At 57.8% G+C, this 19,485-nt stretch overlaps 2 protein-coding genes across 11 annotated transcripts; both read right to left on the bottom strand.

Annotated features, from left to right (window-relative positions):
* Window positions 1-755: 755 nt before the first annotated feature.
* On the bottom strand, window positions 756-1,633 carry LOC105478604 (InaF motif containing 1). Its single transcript, XM_071087258.1, has one exon. The coding sequence runs from the start codon at window positions 1,529-1,531 to the stop codon at window positions 1,100-1,102; it is 432 nt and encodes a 143-aa protein (XP_070943359.1). The 5' UTR covers window positions 1,532-1,633; the 3' UTR covers window positions 756-1,099.
* A 110-nt stretch (window positions 1,634-1,743) lies between these two features.
* On the bottom strand, window positions 1,744-18,759 carry LOC105478603 (coiled-coil domain containing 9). 10 transcript variants are annotated; one of them, XR_011617724.1, is made up of 15 exons: window positions 18,546-18,759; window positions 16,511-16,584; window positions 16,252-16,356; window positions 14,510-14,611; window positions 14,093-14,344; window positions 11,849-11,932; window positions 11,589-11,762; window positions 10,115-10,296; window positions 6,030-6,076; window positions 5,797-5,932; window positions 5,318-5,411; window positions 4,850-5,231; window positions 4,374-4,466; window positions 2,634-3,033; window positions 1,744-2,431 (listed from the first exon to the last, which is right to left on the bottom strand). XR_011617724.1 is itself a non-coding variant. In XM_071087254.1 (15 exons), the coding sequence occupies exons 2-15, from the start codon at window positions 16,511-16,513 to the stop codon at window positions 2,414-2,416; spliced, it is 1,722 nt and encodes a 573-aa protein (XP_070943355.1). In that variant the 5' UTR covers window positions 16,514-16,584; window positions 18,546-18,758; the 3' UTR covers window positions 1,744-2,413. The 10 variants fall into 10 exon arrangements, 8 of the variants coding, with proteins under 8 accessions (XP_070943355.1, XP_070943357.1, XP_070943352.1 ...); XR_011617725.1 differs by having other exon boundaries at window positions 2,827-3,033; XM_071087254.1 differs by having other exon boundaries at window positions 2,984-3,033; window positions 18,546-18,758.
* Between the last annotated feature and the right edge of the window lie 726 nt (window positions 18,760-19,485).

The following is a 19,485-nucleotide window of genomic DNA, read 5'->3' as shown; positions in this document are numbered from 1 at the left end:
CTCCGCTTCACTCTCCTGGGAAGGCCTCCAGCTCAAGCCGGGAGGCTGGAAAGGGACCAGTTTCTTGCATGTCAGATCCCAGGCCCTGCCCAGAGCCAGGCCTCAGTCTTCCAGGATGGAATATGGCCTCCCCACCTCGGACTCCTTGCCCAGAAGCTAGACCTCAGTTTCCTGGTCTAGGTTTCCTAGCAGCGCCACAGGCCAGAGAGGCTGCACCAGTCTTCCAAGGCAGCACAGCGCTTTGGTGATTGGCTCTGAGATTTCCAGACAGGTTGAGAAGCAACATTACCACCGCCGCCATCCACTCCCATCTCTCTGACCCCAGGAAGTGGGCCAGCATCGTTCCCTCTCGGCAGCCAACTGAGATCCCTGAGTTATTTAGCCTCTGTCCCTGACATGATAATTACACCAACAGCAATTCCCAGAACCTCAGCTATTGTCCTAAATCACCCCACTCCTCCTCTTGTCTCCTGTGCTGTAACACGAGGGCAGACACTCTGCTTCTCTCCAGAGACATCTGTCCTTTGCTCCAAGCACACAAAAAACTGGGAAGCCCTTCCCACTGTCTGACCTTCAAAGGCCCTGCTGCGCTAAGCTTCTTCTCCCTACTCCAACCAAAAAGAGAAGAGCGCCTTAAGGAAGGAGAACAGCCCACCCGGGACAAGAGAGACAAAGGCCACACCCAGGAAGGTCTTCCCCACACAAACTTGGGAGGGGAGGCATCTCTGCAGACAACAGGACAGACACAGCACGAGGCAGCTGAGGCTGTGGTTTATTGCAGATGGACAGATTCAGGGAGGTGAGAAGGCAGATGGGCCGTGGGCTCTGTGCTCAGCATCCCACAGCAGGAGGAGCAGGAGACAGAGCTCAGGATGGGATCTTCCTGATGGTGGAGGACCCGGTCTGACCACAGAGGAGCTGCAAGAGGCAAGGCCCCGAGCCGACACCCCCTGGGCCCCCATTCCGCGGGATGACAGCTCCAGAGACGCTGGGCAATGTCACTAGGAAGGAGGCCGGACCCATCCGGAGACGGTGCATCCTCGGCGTGGAGCACAGAGCTCTTGCGGGCTGGCGATGCGGGTTGGGGTGGAAGGGAGAGTTACCCAGGTCCTCGACCCTCCGCGGCCTCTGGCGTCTCTCTGGCTGTCTGGTGGCTCAGGCGGCGGCCAGGGTCGCTGTAGCGGCGGCGGCGGCGGCTCAGCGGCAGCTGGAGCTGGGATCGGGGCCCGCCGGGGACTCCCAGGAGGCAGGAGACGGAGGCAGCGGCGGGCGCCGGGACAGGCGGCGCGCCCGGGCGGGAGGCACACGGAGGGGACGGCGCGCTGGGCTGCGGGCCGGCGGGCGCCGCGGGGGACCGCGTGGGTACCCAGATGAGACCGTAGTACACAGCGAGCAGCACGGCAGCCAGCGAGACGCAGAGGAAGTAGGCACAGACTGGGGCCAAGCGCAGCCAACGCCCCCGTGGGCCCTCGCTCAGCCCCGCGCCGCCGGGGCTCTCGGCGCCGCCGCCCACGCAGCTGGTCCCCCGCATCCCCGCAGCCCACTCCGCTCCGCGCCGCGGCCCGCACAGGCCCCGCCCCCAACCCGCAGGACCGCCCCGCGCTCTAAATCGCCCGCCTCCGACCCCGCCCCCGCCAGGCATGGTCACGCCCACACACGGCTCCGCAGCCTAGGCCCACCCCCTCCAGCCTCCGCCCAACCACCTAACGGCGGAGGTGTTAGCCCCGCCCCCTCGCTCCAGCCCCGTCCCCGCGTTTAGCTCCATCACCTCTATCACCGCCTGCTTCTGCCACAACCCGGTTCTCTTCCCAGACCCAGACTTCATCCAGCCCAGGCGTCTACCCCGCCTCGGAGCCCGCCCCCTCGTCCCGCTCAAGCCCTGCCTGGAGCCCTACGCCGCCCTCTGCCGCAGCCAGTATCTCTCGCTGACTGTCGGACTGTCTACTCCAGCGCTCAAGCCCCGCGCGCTACCCTCTGGCTCCCACAGTCTAGGCCGGGGCCCCTGCTCTCCTCCTCCGCGGGCTCCCGCGCGGCAACCCGACCACGCCCCCGCGGATGGCCCCGCCCCATGACCGGGGCAAGATCCACACCCGCGCGCGCCCACCCCGCCCCCCGCCTAACTCCGCTTGTCGGAATTCCGGCCCCGCCGCTGCGGGACCCGCCGCCTCCAGCACACGCTCAGCCCCCTTTCCTGGTCGCTCAGCACAACCTCAGGCCCCAAGGTTCCACTCCGCCCCTGACCGCAATCGCGCCCCTTGTCCCAGCTCCTCCCCCACCGTCTTCTCTCTAGAGCCAAGGGGTCCAGACTAGGCTCTGGGGAAGAGAGAAGACAGCCTGGAAATCCAGTTAAACCCCTCCTGACGCCCCCTCCCCATCAAGGCGGGGAAGCTTCAGTCCCCTCCCAGCAGCGTCTTCAGGAATTCGGGGAGGCCTGCGGGAGGGGGGGGAGGGAAGACGGATCAGAAGAGTGAAGGAAGACTCCTTCCTCCCGCCTCTTCCAACACGGAAAAGCCCGCCAAGCACAGCGACCCAGCCTGCCCCCTCCAGAAACACAGTTCAAGGGTGAGCGGAAGCACTGCGTTTAATAGGACAAGGCTGGTGCCCGAGTAATTCAAGCCCTTCGGAAGAGTCACCGGCTATCTGCCAGGCCTCGGATGCAATCCTGGAGGCGGGAGATTCGACCCGAGCCGCCCAGGGCCTCCATGGGAGGCTAACGCGGAAGCGCCCCAGCCGTCCCGGTACCGCGACGTCCCCCGTTGGTGGGGCCTGCACCGACTACTGCCCTGGCCCCGCCCGGCTCGCAGACCCTGGCTCCTCCCCCCTTACATTTAACCCTCTCCTGGCTGGAGTGTGGCAGAAGCAGAGGACAGAGGAGCGAGGCGATGGGAGGTTAGTGCAGAGCGCGGAGGCCGCGGTCCGGCGGGCGCGGTCAGCGAGCGGCCCCCGGCGGCGGAGGGGCCGCCACCACCTTGCAGAAACGCACCCTCTGGAAGTCGGTGATCTCCGCAGTCTCCTGGCCCTCGGGGCCCGCCTCTGAGGAGAGAAGGGGCTGAGTCAGCGGAGGGAATTAGTCTTCCTACCTTCCCCCAGGCCCAGGACCACTCCCCCGCCTAGCCACGCCCCTTCCCCGTTCGAGCCCCTGCCACAGCCGGCTTGGCGCTAAGCGGTTTACACAGCCTAGACTAATCCTCTCAGCGGACCCACGCAGCAGCAAACACCCCCAGCAACATAACCCTGTTTACAATCGGGGAAACGCGGGTGTGGTGCGCTCTGTCTCCCGACCAACACGTGGCCCAAGACAGAGCGCCTAGGCCCCCGCACCACCCACCGCTGCAACCTGTCCTCTCCCACCCCCGCCCCATCTCACGGCCTTCACCAACCTCCACCAAGCCAGTCCTAGAGGACCCGCCCTCCCCTTTCCTTCGCCACCGCCTGCTATTCTAACCAGTCCTTCCTCGGCTCTGCACCCCAAATCCTAATCCCACTCTGCGGGGAGGGGAGGCCATCTGAGATTCGAAATCTTACTCCTACGAAGTGTAGGTGGAGAGGGGCTCGGCCTCTTGCTCACACTTCGTCGGTCCCAAAATGCTGATGGGGTCCGCATCTCTAATTTGCCCCACTAGGTTGCACCTCAAAACTCTAATCCCAGCCACAGTGAAATCCAGTTTTCTGCCCTTGCACATCTTTTTGGTCTTTTGGAGCCAGTTCAAATTTCGAAGTCCACCTTTAGCTCCTGCCCTAGTACACCAACCCCCCCGCTTTTTTTTTTTTTTTTCCGAGACGGAGTCTCGCTCTGTCACCCAGGTGGGAGTACAGTGGAGCGATCTCTGCTCACTGCAGCTTCCACCTCCCAGGTTCAAGCGAGCCTCCTGCCTCCCAAGTAGCTGGGATTACAGGCGCATGCCACCACACCCGGCTAATTTTTTTATTTTAGTAAAGACGGGGTTTCACCTTCTTGGCCAGACTGGTCTGGAACTCCTGACCTCAAGTGATCTGCCCACTTCAGCCTCCCTAAGTGCTGGGATTACAGGCATGAGCCAAGGTGTCCGACCACACCCCATTACTCTTAAACCAGTGCTTTCCAAAACCCCTGAGCTCGACTCCAAAATTCTAATCCTTTCCTTACCCCCAACTTCAACCTCCACCCACATACCCAATTCCTATTGGCTTGGCCCATAAAGTTGCCCCTTTGCCCCACCCCTGCCACCCAGCTCCAGTCCCCAATCCCTATCCCAGCTCACCCTTTTCACCTCACCTCTATGGTCCAACTGCTACCTACACACACTCACCCCACTCCCCCAAGCCCTCTGCCCCTCAGCCCCACAGAAAGCAGCAGCAGCAGCCTCCACCCCCTGCCCCATGCACTCCCCCACCTGGAGTTGCCTCAGACCCTTCCTCTTCAGCTTTCTGGGTTCCTGGGAGGCTGGGCCCACTCTCCAGGGAGGCAGGGGCTGACTGGCCACCTCCTAGGGAAGGGGAGGCCCGGTCAAGCCCCCTTTCCCTCCTGACATCTCCCTACCCCAAGAGAGAAGGCCCAGGGGGAGTTGAAGGGGGTTCAAGGACACACCTGGGGGAATGTCATTTGAGGATGTGAATTCTTTATTGGGGAGGGGGCTCGAAGGGCTGGGGCAGGCTCTGGGAGGAGGCATTCCAGAGAAGAGCATGACCGTACAGAAGAGCATGGGCTGACCCCCAACCAACAGCCACCATGGCTATAGGACACACTGGGTCCCAGGGCCCAGCCCCCAAGGGTCCCCCATCAGCCACACCCCTCCAGGGCACGCGCACTTGTGCACACACACACACACACAGAGCCAGCTTCATGCAGTCTCAAAAGGCCAGGCCTCACCCGGAGAGAGGGCGCCAGCCGGGTGGGTGGTCCGGGGAGAATTCAGCTCCACCTCTTCACCCCAATCGGACACGGACTGGTGGCCGCTGGGTGGTGAGAAAGGGCTGGAAGGCGTGCCAGGGGCCTGGGGCTCCGGCGGGGGCTCCTCTGGACTGAAGGGGACTCCGTGGGCCTGCTCACTACAGGGGCTCCCAGTGGGGGCGGCCTCTGGGGCTTGGTGGTCTTGGGCTGGTTCTTCCTCCTCATCACCTTCTTCCACCTCGATCGCCTCCTCCTCCTCGTCGTCCTCACTTATGTCCTCCCATTCTTCATCCTCTTCCCCCTCGTTCTCTTCCCCCTTGTCTTCGGGAGGCTGGTGAGCAGGAGCTGGGATCTTGGGTAGCTTTGGGGACATAGGCAAGTCAGGGCAAGGCGCAGGCCCTCAGCCCCCACCCCAGGCCCATGCCCTGAACCGTGGCCCAGCCTCACCTGCGTGGATGTCTCCACAGGGGAAGTGGGCTGTGGAGCCTCAGGGGCTGGGGATGCTGCCCCCTCTTTTGTCTCCCAGCGGTCATCATGGTCACTAGAGGGAACAGAGAGAAGGGGTGATGCCTGGGTGGAGAGTAGATAGGAGGAAGGGCTTCCTGCTTCCACCCTCCCTAGGGAGGAGCTGCCCAGAGCACCTGGCATGTTGGAGCACTGAGGGAATGGCAGATGTGTCCCCCCAGGTGTCAAAGACAGAGAGCAGGGCAGGTGGCAGGAGAGGAGATGGGTAAGGGCAGAAAGGGGACAGATGAGGGTAAAACCAAGAGCCAGATCCCAAGCCCCTCAAACCACAGACCTGCGAGATAGGGCCAAGACAAAGACAGGGACAGACAGATGTACCCACACCTTCACAGCAAGCCAAAGAAGAGGGCGCCCTGTGGAGAGCCCTGGGGGTATGCAAACCCACAGAAGGGATGCCCCACCTATAGGCCCGGGGTGCTGCCTTGGCCTGAGGCCGACTGCTCTTTCTCCTCCTGCGGCTGCTGGCCTCAGCTTTGCGCTGGGACAGGAACTCCCCAAACGTAGGGGGCTTCGGGGGCCGGGCCCAGGCCTGGTCATCTGCAACAGAACCCAGGTATCATCGGAAAGGGAAGGCGTGGCACACACCACCCGACTCCCAGACCGAGCCTCGGCTCATCCAAGGGCACCCACTCACCATAGCGGTGGGATGGTTCATGGGCAGGGACTGGGCCATCCTTGAACCTGGGGAAAGATAACGGATGAGCGGGCAGCTGGGGGAACACGGTAACAAGAGGATCAAGAAGATAGGAGAGGTCAGGGTCAGAAATCAGATCAGTGACAGATGGTCAACCAGACAGGGGTCACTAGAAGTAGGACAGGGCTGGGCATGGTGGCTCAAGCCTGTAATCCCAGTACTCTGGGAGGCTGAGGCAGACAGATCCCTTAAGCCCAGGAGTTGAAACCAGCCTGGTGAACATGGCGAAGCCCCACCTCTACAAAAAATACAAAAAGTAGCTGGGCGTGGTGGCGCACGCCTGTAATCCCAGCTACTAGGGAGGCTGAGGAGGGAGGATTGCTTAAGCCTGGGAGGTCAAGGCTGCAGTGAGCCATGATCAAGCCACTGTACTTCAGCCTGGGTGTCAGAGGGAGACCCCATCTCAAAAAAAAAATAGGACTGGCCGGGCGCGGTGGCTCAAGCCTGTAATCCCAACACTTTGGGAGGCTGAGACGGGCGGATCATGAGGTCAGGAGATCGAGACCATCCTGGCTAACACGGTGAAACCCCGTCTCTACTAAAAAATAACAAAAAACTAGCCGGGCGAGATGGCGGGCGCCTGTCGTCCCAGCTACTCGGAGGCTGAGGCGGGAGAATGGCGTCAACCCGGGAGGCGGAGCTTGCAGTGAGCTGAGATCCGGCCACTGCACTCCAGCCTGGGCGACAGAGCGAAACTCCGTCTCAAAAAAAAAAAAAAAATTGGACCAGGTGATGGGTGATGGGTGAGAGACAAATTTGACAGCATAGTGACAAATACAAAAAGATTCAGAATGTGGGCGCCAAAACAAAAATTTGGGGGAATCACCACAGACCCTTGCCCAAGTACATGACCCCCAACTGACTGACTTTTCCCACTAGTCTCTCTCGCCTCTCCAGCTAAGCAGGCTCTTCCACCACACCTAGCTCCTGCCTTAGGGCCTTAGCGCCTGCTCCTGGAACGTTCTTCCCACATTTTTCACTGGCTCACTCCCTCACCTCCTTTCAGGGCTCCGCTCAGAGGCCTTCCTGAACCCCCAGCTAAGACAATATTAGGGTCGGGCGCGGTGGCTCACACCTGTAATCCCAACACTTTGGGAGGCCAGATGGGTGGATCACCTGAGACCAGGAGTTTGAGACCAGGGTGAAACCCCATGTCTACTAAAAATACAAAAATTAGGCCAGGCGCAGGTGCCTCACGCCTGTAATCCCAGCACTTTGGGAGGCCGAGGCGGGCGGATCATGAGGTCAGGAGATTGAGATCATCCTGGCTAACACGGTGAAACCCCGTCGCTACTAAAAATACAAAAAATTAGCCAAGCGTGGTGGTGGACGCCTGTAGTCCCAGCTATTCGGGAGGCTGAGGCAGGAGAATGGCATGAACCTGAGGCAGAGCTTGCAGTGAGGCGAGATCACACCACTGCACTCTAGCCTGGGCGACACAGCAAGACTCTGTCTCAAAAAAAAAAAAAAAAAAAAAATTAGCCAGGCATGGTGGCGGGCACCTGTAATCTCAACTACTCCAGAAGCTGAGTCAGGAGAATTACTTGAACCCAGGAGGTGGATGTTGCAGTGAGCTGAGATCACACCACTGCACTCTAGCCTGGGCAACACAGCAAGACTCAGTCTCAAAAAAAAAGAAAATAATAATATTATTATTATTACACAGATTATCTAAGTCTAAAATTCTAATCTCCACCCTGGCTGCTTACTCTGCTTCATTGTCCTTCCGGGACTGACATTAGACCTCTGAATTACCCACCTTGCCCACTACATTCTTAGTTCCACAAAGGCAGAAATGTTTTGTTTGCTGCTGTATCACCTAGAACCTTCTATGACATAGGGGGGACTCAAATATATGCTGATGAAAGCAAGACACCATGCATTTTTTTTTTTTTAGAGATAGGGTCTTGCTCTGTGGTCCAGGCTGGAGTACAGTGGCATCATAACGGCTCACTGCAAATCTCCTGGGTTCAAGCAGTCCTCCAGCCTCGGCCTCCTAACGTGCTGGGATTATGGGGATTATAAACGTGAGCCACTGCGCCTGGCCCACACACACATTTTTTTTTTTTTTTTTGAGACAGAGTCTCGCTGTTTCACCCAGGCTGGAGTGCAGTAGCGTGATCTTGGTTCACTGCAAGCTCTGCCTCCCGGGTTCACACCATTCTCCTGCCTCAGCCTCCCGAGTAGCTGGGACTACAGGCGCCCGCCACCACACCTGACTAATTTTTTGTATTTTTAGTAGAGACAGGGTATTACCATGTTAGCCAGGATGGTCTCCATCTCCTGACCTCGTTCGTGATCTGCCCGCCTTGGCCTCCCAAAGTCCTGGGATTACAGGCGTGAGCCACTGCGTCCCGCCATTTTTTGAATTTCTGGTAGAGACGGGGTTTCACCGTGTTGGCCAGGATGGTCTTGATCTCCTGACCTCATGATCCACCCGCCTCGGCCTCCCAAAGTGCTGGGATTACAGACATGAGCCACTGCACCCAGCCCACACACATATTATTAATCAGACTTGTTGCAAACTGTTTTTGGGACACACAAGAAAAACAAATACTTTCTCACTGTGAACACTGAGAACATCTCCCCAAAAGTCCAGCTGCCTCCTCCTTAGGAAGATCAGCTATAGTATCTGAGCAAAATATTTCTCACACTTGCACAGGCTTAGCTCACAATCCACAACAGAATGCTTCCCGACCACCGGGCAGACAAAATCCTTCTCCTTAGCCAAAGCCAAAACACAAGTTATAGGTGAATGAAAACTTTCAACACAGGAAAGAATGGGGGATGAGGTAAAACCTAAAGTTGCTGATCTTTAAATACTGCCATTTATTGGCTCTTCCTGAACCTTCTCCTTCTTGGCTATGGAAGTTGCTCCCCATGACGACAATGTGATGAGGGCTTTAAGTCTGACTGAATCGGGGGACAGAGTCAAACTTGAGGTTAACAATGCCACTGGGGTAAGGTGGTGGTGCTGGGCGCGGTGGCTCACACCTGTAATCTCAGCACTTTGGGAGATTCAGGTGGGCAAATCATGAGGTCAGGAGTTCAAGACCAGCCAGGCCAACATGGTGAAACCCTGTCTCTACCAAAAATACAAAAATTAGTTGGATGTGGTAGCAGGCACCTGTATTCCCAGCTACACGGGAGGCTGAGGCAGGAGAATCGCTTGAACCCAGGAGGCAGAGGTTGCAGTGAGCCGAGATCACATCACTATACTCTAGCCCAAGCAACACTGCGAGACTCCATCTCCAAAGGAAAAAAAAAAAAGAAGAAGAAGGTGACGGTGGGGCATGGAAAGACATTCAGGAATCTGTGTTGGTGGGGACAGGTCAGAGGCTGGCGGGAGGATGCAAAGGTCTAATTGCTGTTAAACAGCCTTCACACCCTCCCTGCATTGGAACTGACGTCCCTGCAGCCACCGGTGTTCTTATCCACTGGAGTGGGCAGAGCTTACTTCCCCGCCCCAGTGAGATGGAGTGTGCTGGCAAAAACGACTGGCACATGTGCCCGCTTGTGCATCTGCCCATGTCAGGGCAAGCGCTCTCCAGGCAGCTGCTGCCCTCAGCCTGGACAGCAGAATGAACACCCTGGCACAGAATGAGTTCACCCTGCCGCAAGGAGCCAAGCCCAGTGGGACCCACAGCTTAGCGTCCAGCCTGGATCAGATGAGCCCAGCACACCCGTGCATACAGAAGAAATCCTCTCACCCCAGCTGCTCAGGAGGCTAAGGCAGGAGAATTGCTTGAACCCAGGAGGCAGAGGTTTCAGTGAGCTGAGATCGCGCCACTGCACTCCATCCAGACTGGGTGGCAGAGCAAGACTCTGTCTCCAGAAAAAAAAAAAAAAGAAAACTAGAAGTGCTCTCACGTGCTGCTGAGCTCCGGCAGCTGGTCCACAGCATCTCAGGATATAGCAGTCACTCACTCATACACAGCAGGAGAAACCAGAGAGAGGCACAGGACTTAGAAGTCAGGGCCAAGGTCAAGGTGCCACACAGGGAGGACAGGAGGGAGGAGACTCACATCCCATCAGTCTTCTCGGCGTCCCACTCGCGCCGCCACTGGCCAGTGGGTTTGCGGTGCCTCTGCAGCCGCTCCTGGTCGATCTTCTCCCTCTCCTGCTTCCAGCGCAGGTACTCCGACCGCTCCCGGCCCGTCATGGACAACGTCATGTCTCCAGCACTGCCCAGGCCAGCTCGGCGGCCCTGCCCCCCAGCCCAGGGGGAGTCAGGGCGCTGTCCCACACCCCACCCCACCCCTAAGCCCCAGGGCACATCCACTTGCTCAAGGTCACACAGGAAAGCAGTGACAAGGCAGAAATCACAACCAAGTAGGCTCAGGTGGCACCTCCTCAGAGAGGCCCTCTCAGATCTGTAGCATCCCTCTGTCCCCTCAGCTGCTGGATTTTTCTCCACAACACTTGGGAGGACCTCACATCTTGCTATATTTTCATTCACTCAGCTCCCACCAATAGAAACCTCATCAAGGAAGGGGCTCTGCCTCAAAACTCTTATCCCGCTGGGCGTGGTGGCTCACGCCTGTAATCCCAGCACTTTGGAAAGCTGAGGGGGGCGGATCACAAGGTCAGGAGATTAAGACCATCCTGGCTAACATGGTGAAACCCTCTCTCTACTAAAAATACAAAAAATTAGCCAGGCGTGCGGCTACTCCCAGCTACTCAGGAGGCTGAGGCAGGAGAATGGTGTGAACCCAGGAGGCGGAGCTTGCAGTGAGCCAAGATGGCGCCACTGCACTCCAGCCTGGGTGACAGAGCAAGACTCCGTCTCCAAAAAACAAAAAAAATACTGTTAGTAACAAGAAAACCCTCAAACATACCACAAAGCTGTAACAACTAGAGCAGCGTGGTACTGACAGAAGAACCAACAGACAAACAATTTGGGGGTGGACCACCAAGTGCAAGGACACTGCCCCTCCCTCCTCTTCTAGGTCAGGTCCCCACCCCTCACACAGAACCTGCCACATGGTAGGTGCCTCATAAATGCTGATGTCATTAACAATGAGGGAAGATTTGCCTTAGCAGGAAACAAAACATACCACAAATCCTTAATAATTAAAATCCTGGCCAAGCATGGTGGCTCACACCTGTAATCCCAGCATTTTGGGAGGCCGAGGCAGGTAGATTACTTGAGGTCAGGAGTTGCCAAGACCAGCCTGGCCAACATGGTGAAACCCCATCTCTACTGAAAATATGAAAAAATTAGCCAGGCATGGTGGTGCTCGCCTATAATCTCAGCTACTTGGAAGGCTGAGTCAGAAGAATTGCTTCAACCCGGGAGGTAAAGGTTGCAGTGAGCCGAGATGGCGCCACTGCACTCCAGAATGGGTGACAAAGCAAGACTCGTCTCAATGAAAAAAAAAGTCCTGTGCTACGGCACAAAAAAGGACAGGCCCCATGGCCCTGATCTGTCTGGTTCCTGCTGCTCAGTCCCCATCATAGCCCTGACAGCCCCGGGGTGTCCTCACTGCCAGCACCCACCTGCCGCTCGTGCTCAAGGCCACAGCGCACCCGCTCAAAGTCAGGGCCACCCCAGTTGCGGCCATGCCGGCGGCTGTCCTCCCGGCGGTCCCTCTCAGATTCCTCCAGGGGCCCGCTGCGTCGCCGGGGATCATCCAGGAAGTTCCGCACCGGGTTGGGTTCAAGCACCCCTTCCTGCAGGCAGCGGAGCAGGGGATTGACGCCGGCTCCCCACAGCCCAGGCAGCTGGGCCCCGCCACGGGGACACCCGCACCACTGACCCGCTGGTTGCGCTCGTACTCGGCAATCTTCTCCATCTCCTCGTTCATCTTCTCAATGTTCTGTCTGCGCCGCTCCTCCCACTCCTGGGGGGATAAAGATAGGGATACCCAGCTTCAGGGAGAACTATTAGGCCGCCCGTGCAGGAGAGGGGCTGCCCAGCAGGCCTGAGGCTCCTCTCCTCGGACTGGTCTGCTGGTGTCTGAGCATTTGCTCTTAGCATGCTCCGTGCTCAAGGTCAGTAGTGAACTAATGAGGCTGGTTGGTCAGGCCTAGTCTATGCAAACACCACAGTATATACTGCACTGGCTTTCCTATTGCGGGGGTCTGGAATTTCAGTACATACTAGACGGAGGGAGCCTGCGTTCAAAACCAGCCTCCAGGCTGACATGGTGGCTTAAACCTCTAATCCAAGCACGTTGGGAGGCCAAGGCAGGAGGATTGCTTGAGTCCAGGAGTTCAAGGCCAGACTAGGCAACAGAGCAAGACCCTGTCTCTACAAAAAATTTCAAACGTGGCCGGGGGTGGTGGCTCACGCCTGTAATACCAGGACTTTGGGAGGCCCAGGCAGGTGGATCACAAGGTCAGGAGATTGAGACCATCCTGGCTAACACAGTGAAACCTCGTCTCTACTAAAAATACAAAAAAAAAAAAAAAAAAGAAGACGGGCGTGGTGGCAGGCGCCTGTAGTCCCAGCTACTTGGGAGGCTGAGGCAGGAGAATGGCATGAACCCAGGAGGCGGAACTTACAGTGAGCCAAGATCATGCCACTGCACTCCAGCATAGGCAACAGAGCGAGACTCCGTCTCAAACACAAAAAAGCAGGAACCTGGGTCCCTGAGTGACAACATGGAGCGGGGCCTCGCCCCCTGGACCACCCACCTCCCTGCAGGGCTCAGCATACAAGAGAGAAATAAACTCCTACTCTACTTAGGTCGTGAGATTTTTGGCGTCTTTCTGTGACAGCAGCTTGGCATGCCCAATTTAAGTCTAATTCTTTTTTTTTTTTTTTTTTTTGAGACAGAATTTCACTCTTGTTGTCCAGGATGGAGTACAATGGTGTGATCTCAGCTCACTGCAACCTCCGCCTCCCAGGTTCAAGCACTTCTCCTGCCTCAGCCTCCTGAGTAGCTGAGATAACAGGCGTGTGCCACCATGCCTGGCTCATTTTTTGTATTTTTAGTAGAGACAGGGTTTCACCATGTTGGCCAGGCTGGTCTCGAACTCCTGACTTCAGGTGATCTGCCCACCTTGGCCTCCTGAAGTGTTGAGATTACAGGCGTGAGCCACCGCACCCAGCTTTTTTTTTTTCTGATATGGAGTCTCACTCTGTCACCCAGACTGGAGTGCAGTGGCACCATCTCAGCTCACCGTGACCTCTGCCTCCCAGGTTCAAGTGATCCTCCTGCCTCAACCTCCCAAGTAGCTGGGATGACAAGTGCCCACCACCACGCCCGGCTAATTTTTGAATCTTCTTATTCCCGTGTAAATGCCAGAACCAGAAGCTCACAGGGGAAGTGAGCTGCCCAAGGACAGGTAACTCACAGAACCAGGTTCAACCCATGTCTATGGTGGGCTGTCCACCACTTAGCTAGACCGCCTCACACCCCGCTGACCTGCACGTCATGGGTGAGTGAGGCAGTTACAGTAAGATCACTGCTCCCCACAAACAAAGCCGGGGACCAACACAAACACAGAAACAGAATGCCACACAGAACCTGTGCCCACAAGCACACCAAACAGAGACAGCCCACCAGACACACACACAGAGCCTGTGCCCACAAGCACACCAGATAGAGACAGCCCACCAGACACACACACTGTGCCAGAAAGGCAGGAGAGGTGGGGACAGAGGATGAGCGGGCAAGCATGCACCAGAAAGCCAGAAAAAGGGAAACAAAGAGCGAGCGACAGAGGATACACAGCACTAGGAGTTGCAGGAGAGGGAGGGAAGGAAGGCGAGGAGGAATGAGAAGAGGGGAACACGGGCAGGAGAGAAAGAGACAAGGAGTAACATGCGAGCTCTGGGCGTGAGGAGAGAGGGAAGGAACAGGAGGAAATAGAAGAGGGAGAGCAGGAGGAGGGGGAGGTGGTAAAGGAAGAGAGAAACAGAGCCAGATGCAGAGGCTCAGAGAGAGATGCCGAAAGATGGATATACAGGACAACTGTGCATTTGAGAGGAGGAACAGACAGAAACAGACAACAGAGAACCTCAGCCAGGGCTCCAAGTGCTGCCTAGCTCCTACCTTAGATTTACGGTCAGAGATTGAGGTGTCTCCAGCTCCAGAGAGGTGAGGGGAACACCGGCCCCGGCCTCTCCGGCCACGGCCCCCACCTCCTCCTCCTCGAGGCTGCTCCCCAGGACTGCCCTCCCAGCTGCGCGATGCTCGGCCCATGCCAGCCCGGCCTCCCTGCTGTGGAGGAGTCCGGCCCCCCTTGCTGGCCCCTGGGGGCCGATGGGTCCCAGGAGACCTCCGGGAAGGACCCAGGTTCTTCTCCTGGAAGAGGGGAGATGGGGAAAATACAGTCACTGGGGCAGGCAGGCATGCGGCCAGGATGGAGGCCACCCACTGGTGCAGGACAGCTGGGGGGTCCTGGGTCCCAGGCCTCAACCCTCTGCCCCTCCCCATCCCCACGATCCCTAACCCCAGTGATGAGCTCACCGACTCCACTGCCACGTTCTCCTTCTCCACTGAGCGGCCCTTTCGGGGAGCTGTGACCGCAACTCCCTCAAGTTCAGCTTTCTTACGGTCTTCCTCAATCTCCTAGGAACAGACACCCGGGGCAGGGAAGCGTCAGGTGCCCTGACCGCCAGACAGCCTCCCACAGACCCCTGATCTCCGACTAAGTCTGGCCCCAGCCCAGGCCTCTCTCCTGGGCTCTGGACAAGGCGGCCACTCATATCCCTCAAACCCCATCACGTTGCTGCCCGACTCAAAACGCTCCTGTGGTGCCCATCTCTGAGTAACAGCCTTCCCCACATCCTGTGGGACCCGTGGGGTCTGGCCTTGGTACCTCCCTGACCTCGTCTCTCACCCTCTGCCCCGCGATCACTCTGGCTTCCTTGCTATTCCCAGAACACATCCAGCTCAAACCTGCCTCGGGGGCTTTGCACCAGCGGCTCCCTCTGCCAGGAACACTTTTCCCAGAGATCTTCCAACCCCTCACCTCCTGCAGGTCTCTGCTGCAATGCTGCCTTCTGGTGAGGCTTTCCCTGAGCACCCTATGGAAACCAGCTCCCTGCCACCCTCTCTGATCTCATCCCATTTGCACCCAGCACCGTGTGCGTCTTGCTCACTGTCTGCTTCCTCCACTACAGCAGAATCTGCCTGGGGACAGGAATGTCGGTCCGCTTTCAGTGATGTATGTCACTGACATGTATCCCAAGTCTAGAACGTTGCCTGGCCCACAAGGGAAATTCAATATGCCTTTTATAAAATGAATGACTTCATGAAGAATGAATAAATGAAACCCATGCCTCCCCCCAGATCCCATCTCAGGGACAGCCACACCACCTACTCAGCAGCCTTGTCCTAAATCCTCCCTCTTCCTCCCCCTGCCCCCAACTGCTCTTTAGTAACTGAGTTCCTCTCAACAGCCCTGCCCTGAGCCAGGTACCTCCTCTCCTACTAGGGTTCCAGCCCCAACTTCCTCCTCGGTCACTGGGCTCCAGTATCACCTCCTCCCACCCACCACCACACAGCACCCAGATGCGTCTTCCTAAAGAACTATTCTGACGGGTCCCACCCCTGCTCAAGGCTCTCCCTGGTTCCCCAGCGCCCTCAGGACAAAGTTCAAACTCAGCCTGGTGGCATTCAGGACCCCGCACAGCCTAGTCCCTGCTGACCTGCCCAGGTCAATTCTCTCCTAACCAACCCTCCAACTTGAAGCTCCAAGCTCTCTCTCACTTCCAACATTTGCACAAACTGTTCTCTCTGCCTGAAACATGTTCCCCTCTCCTTCTCAACTGGTTACTGTCTACTCATCACTCAAGCCTCAAAGTCCACTCCTCCAGGAAACCCTTCCTGATATCCCCAAGGCTGGGCAGGAGCCTCCTCCAGACTCCCACAGACCCCTGGATTTCCTGATTCCAGACTTGTCCACTCTGGGACATCCCTGACTAGACGGTGGACCCTGGAGGGGTAGGCCTGGGTCTGTCTCAATCACAGCTGTATCCCCAGCACCACTCAGCACCGGGGCTGGTACGGTAAAGATCTTGGGGAATACTTGTGAACAAATGAATGAATGAATGAATAATGAAATGAAAGAAGGGATGTCAGGCTAAGGCCTTTGGCTTTTATCCTGACAGTGATGGGGAGCCATGAAAAGGTTTTAAGGGAGAGGTGAGAAAAACTCACTGCGGGGAAGAGAGGGGATGGGGTCTCCCAGGGCGGGGCTAGGGCACCTGGTAGCGCCGGATGAGGGCCTCATTCTTCCGCCGAAGAGCCTCGATCCTCTTGTCCAACTCAGCATCCTTCTCCTCCTTTGATTTCAAATCGAGTGTGGCTGCCTGAGACCGGGAGGCAGTTGAGGGATGGAAGGAAAAACCTCCATCCATACCAGGGATTTTCCCCTGGGGTCTGAGAGTCTGCGCCCCCTGGATCCCATCCTCCCAAGCCCCCGTCCCCAAAACTGAGATTCTAGAGACCCACTTTCAGCCTCACCATTTCGCTGGCTCGGTGGGGTCAAGGTCCCAGCAAACCTCCCCTGCAGAATCTAGACACAGCACTGAGGGTTCCTGGGGGCAGAGGAAAAAGAAGGACTAAGGCCAATGGCCCCCCAATCTACTTCGTCCTCTAACATACTGGGGGCTCCTCGTAGCCATACACAAAAAAAACCTGTACCGCAAGAGAATTCTAGCCCTCACTCTCCCTCCCTTCAACTGCCAGCTCTACCTTCTCCATAGAAATTAAGATGGGCCAGGTGTGGTGGCTCACGCCTGTAATCCCAGCACTTTGGGAGGCCGAGATGGGCGGATCACAAGGTCAGGAGATCGAGACTATCCTAGATAACACGGTGAAACACCATCTCTACTAAAAATACAAAAATTAGCCGGGTGTGGTGGCGGGCGCCTGTAGTCCCAGCTACAGGCTGAGGCAGCAGAATGGCGTGAACCCGGGAAAGCAGAGCTTGCAGTGAGCCGAGATCGCGCCACTGCACTCCAGCCTGGGCAACAGAGCGAGACTCCGTCCCAAAAAAAAAAACAAAAAGAAAGAAATTAAGACTCAGCCCTTTCATGATCTTTGTGGACTCACCCAGTTCCCACGTAAACAATCTAGTGAAACCCACCTTGGGGATATTCTGGCCCCCACCCACTACTTAAGTATCCAACACTGCTCTCCTCCAAACGCAGATTCTAGTCCAGCCTGCATACCCTGTGGTATGAGTGCTAGCCCGGTTCCCTATCGAGAGTTCCAACTACAACCCCTCCAACCAGCCTGCACAAGAAAGTTCCAGACCCACCTCCCTGTGCTCATCCTGGTGCCTCTCATATTCAGGCGAATATTCTAGCTCCGCCAGGTAAGGTTCAGAAACATTCCTAATCCCACGCTCAAAGAAAGTCTGAACCCCACTCTTATTGGCTGCCCAAGTTTTCAGAGAACACGCCAAGCCCACACCTTCCCCAGGGACTTCCTAGTCCCGGTCTTCAGCACCCTAAGGAAACTCAACAGCCTCCCGCCTCCCCTGAAAGGATTCTGTACACAGGCCCAGAACTCACTGGCGAGGCTTCCTGGAACTGGCCTTTTGCCCCACTGAATACTCCACCAGCCCCAACCAACAAGGACAAAAATACCCAGGCCCGCCCCAGATTTTCTGTGCAAAGTTCCAGCCTCAATCCAGCTGGGAATGCCAGGGCCACTTCCCCGACATCCAAGAAACCGCTCTAGCCCCGCCCCAACCCATGGGCCATTAATCTAACCCCCCTCCCGACTTTCTCCCAGGCAACAGCCCAGACCCGCCCCTCCCATCTCTTATTATTATTATTCCATCCCCGCCTCCGGCCTTCCCAGTCAACCCTCCGGCCCCGCCTCCGATTGGCCTGGCCAACTTCCTGGACACGCCCCCTGACTCCCTCCCACACCTCGTTACGTCAGCATCTGGCCCCACCCGTGGCTTCCCCAGGGTTCTGGCTCAGCTCCCCGCTTCCCCGCCAACGCTCTGGCCGCGCCCGTGGCTCAGACGAAACTTTCTGGCTCCACCCCCAGCATTCCCCGCCAGCTCCCTGGCCCCGCCCCCTGGCTCACCACTATAAAGTGGCCCCGCCCCCGGCACGCGTCAGCCTCTGGGTCCGCCCCCAACGTCCCGGCCAACAATCTGGACCCACTTCCAGTCAGGCAAAACTTTCTGGCCCCGCCCACAGCGCGTCCGCCGGGCATCGGAGCCCCGCCACACAGCTGTCCAAGCAACATATGGCCCCGCCCACAGCCCAGCCACAACTTTTAGGCCCCGCCCATAGCCGCCGGCCCAGGCTCGGGCCCCGCCCCGCCTCGGCCCTACCCACCCCCCCCAACGGCCCGCCGCGCCAGCGCCCCTCCAGCTTCCCATGTGGGCGTCCTGTCCCCGCCCCCCGCAGAGTACTCCGACCCCGCCCCCGCCGGCGGCTCCCCACCCCGCCCACGCCTGTTCGCGCTCCCCGCCACGTGGAGCTTCAGGCCCCGCCTTCTCTGGGCGCGCTCCCGGCCCCCTCCCCCCGGTCACCTGTCCCGGAGACCCCGCGGCGTCCGCGACTCCAGCTCCGTCGGCCTCTGCGTCCGCAGCTCCCGGGCCACGCGCGTCACTTCCTGCCCGCACCACGTGAGGCAGAGAAATAAAGAGGGTCACTTCCGGCCCTGTGGGACCGTTTCCGGGAGCCTTAAAGGGGCCGCGTCTCCGCAGTGGAGGTGGGATCGGGGCCACCTGGCCCCCCGGGTGTTTTGGAAGCTCATCCAATTTCCTTCTGCCTGAATTACCAACTTCCAGGAAAAGGAGACACCGTCCTCACTCCCTGGCCTCTACCTCTTTCTTCAAGCTGTTTCCGCCTCCAGCCCCTTATTCCTGGTTTCTGTCAGTAGATGCCAAGCATTGGGCACTGACGCCTGGAAGGCTGACCTGGTTCGAGCCCCTCGTGCCAATGAAACCTAAGAGTTCGCTTTAGAAGCTTCAGATGTTCAACCGGCGGGGGGCGGCTCACACTTCTAATCCCAGAACCTTGGGAGGCCGAGGCGGGCGGATCACCTGAGGTCAGAAGTTCGAGATCAGCCTGGCCAACATTGTGAAATCCCATCTCTACAAAAAAATTAGCCGGTTGTGGTGGCGCGCGCCTGTAACCCCAGCAACTTGGGAGGCTGAAGCAGGAGAATCGCTTGAACCGGGGAGGCAGAGGTTGCCGTGAGCCGAGATCATGCCACCGCACCCAGCCTAGACGACAGAGCGTACTCCTTCTCAAAAATAAATTTAAATGCCGGCCGGGATGGCTCACGCTTGTAAAGCCCAGCACTTTGGGAGGCCGAGGAGGGCGGATCACTTGAGGCCAGGAGTTCGAGACCATCCAGGCCAACATGGTGAAACCCCGTCTCTACTAAATATACAAAAAAATTAGCCGGGCATGGTGGCGGGTGCCTGTAGTCTCAGCTACTCAGTATGCTGAGGCAGGAGAATG

Source organism: Macaca nemestrina, chromosome 20 (assembly GCF_043159975.1).
Source record: "Macaca nemestrina isolate mMacNem1 chromosome 20, mMacNem.hap1, whole genome shotgun sequence".
Lineage (NCBI taxonomy): Eukaryota > Metazoa > Chordata > Mammalia > Primates > Cercopithecidae > Macaca > Macaca nemestrina.
This window is presented reverse-complemented; position numbering and strand designations above follow the sequence as displayed.

Coding starts and splice junctions, on each gene's coding strand:
- LOC105478604 (XM_071087258.1), bottom strand. CDS start 1,531: ATGCGGGGGACCAGCTGCGTGGGCGGCGGCGCCGAGAGCCCCGGCGGC.
- LOC105478603 (XM_071087251.1), bottom strand. Junction 11,933..14,092: donor TCTCTGACCGTAAATCTAAG/GTAGGAGCTAGG, acceptor TTATCCCCCCAG/GAGTGGGAGGAGCGGCGCAG. Junction 6,077..10,114: donor GCCGAGAAGACTGATGGGAT/GTGAGTCTCCTC, acceptor ATCTTTCCCCAG/GTTCAAGGATGGCCCAGTCC.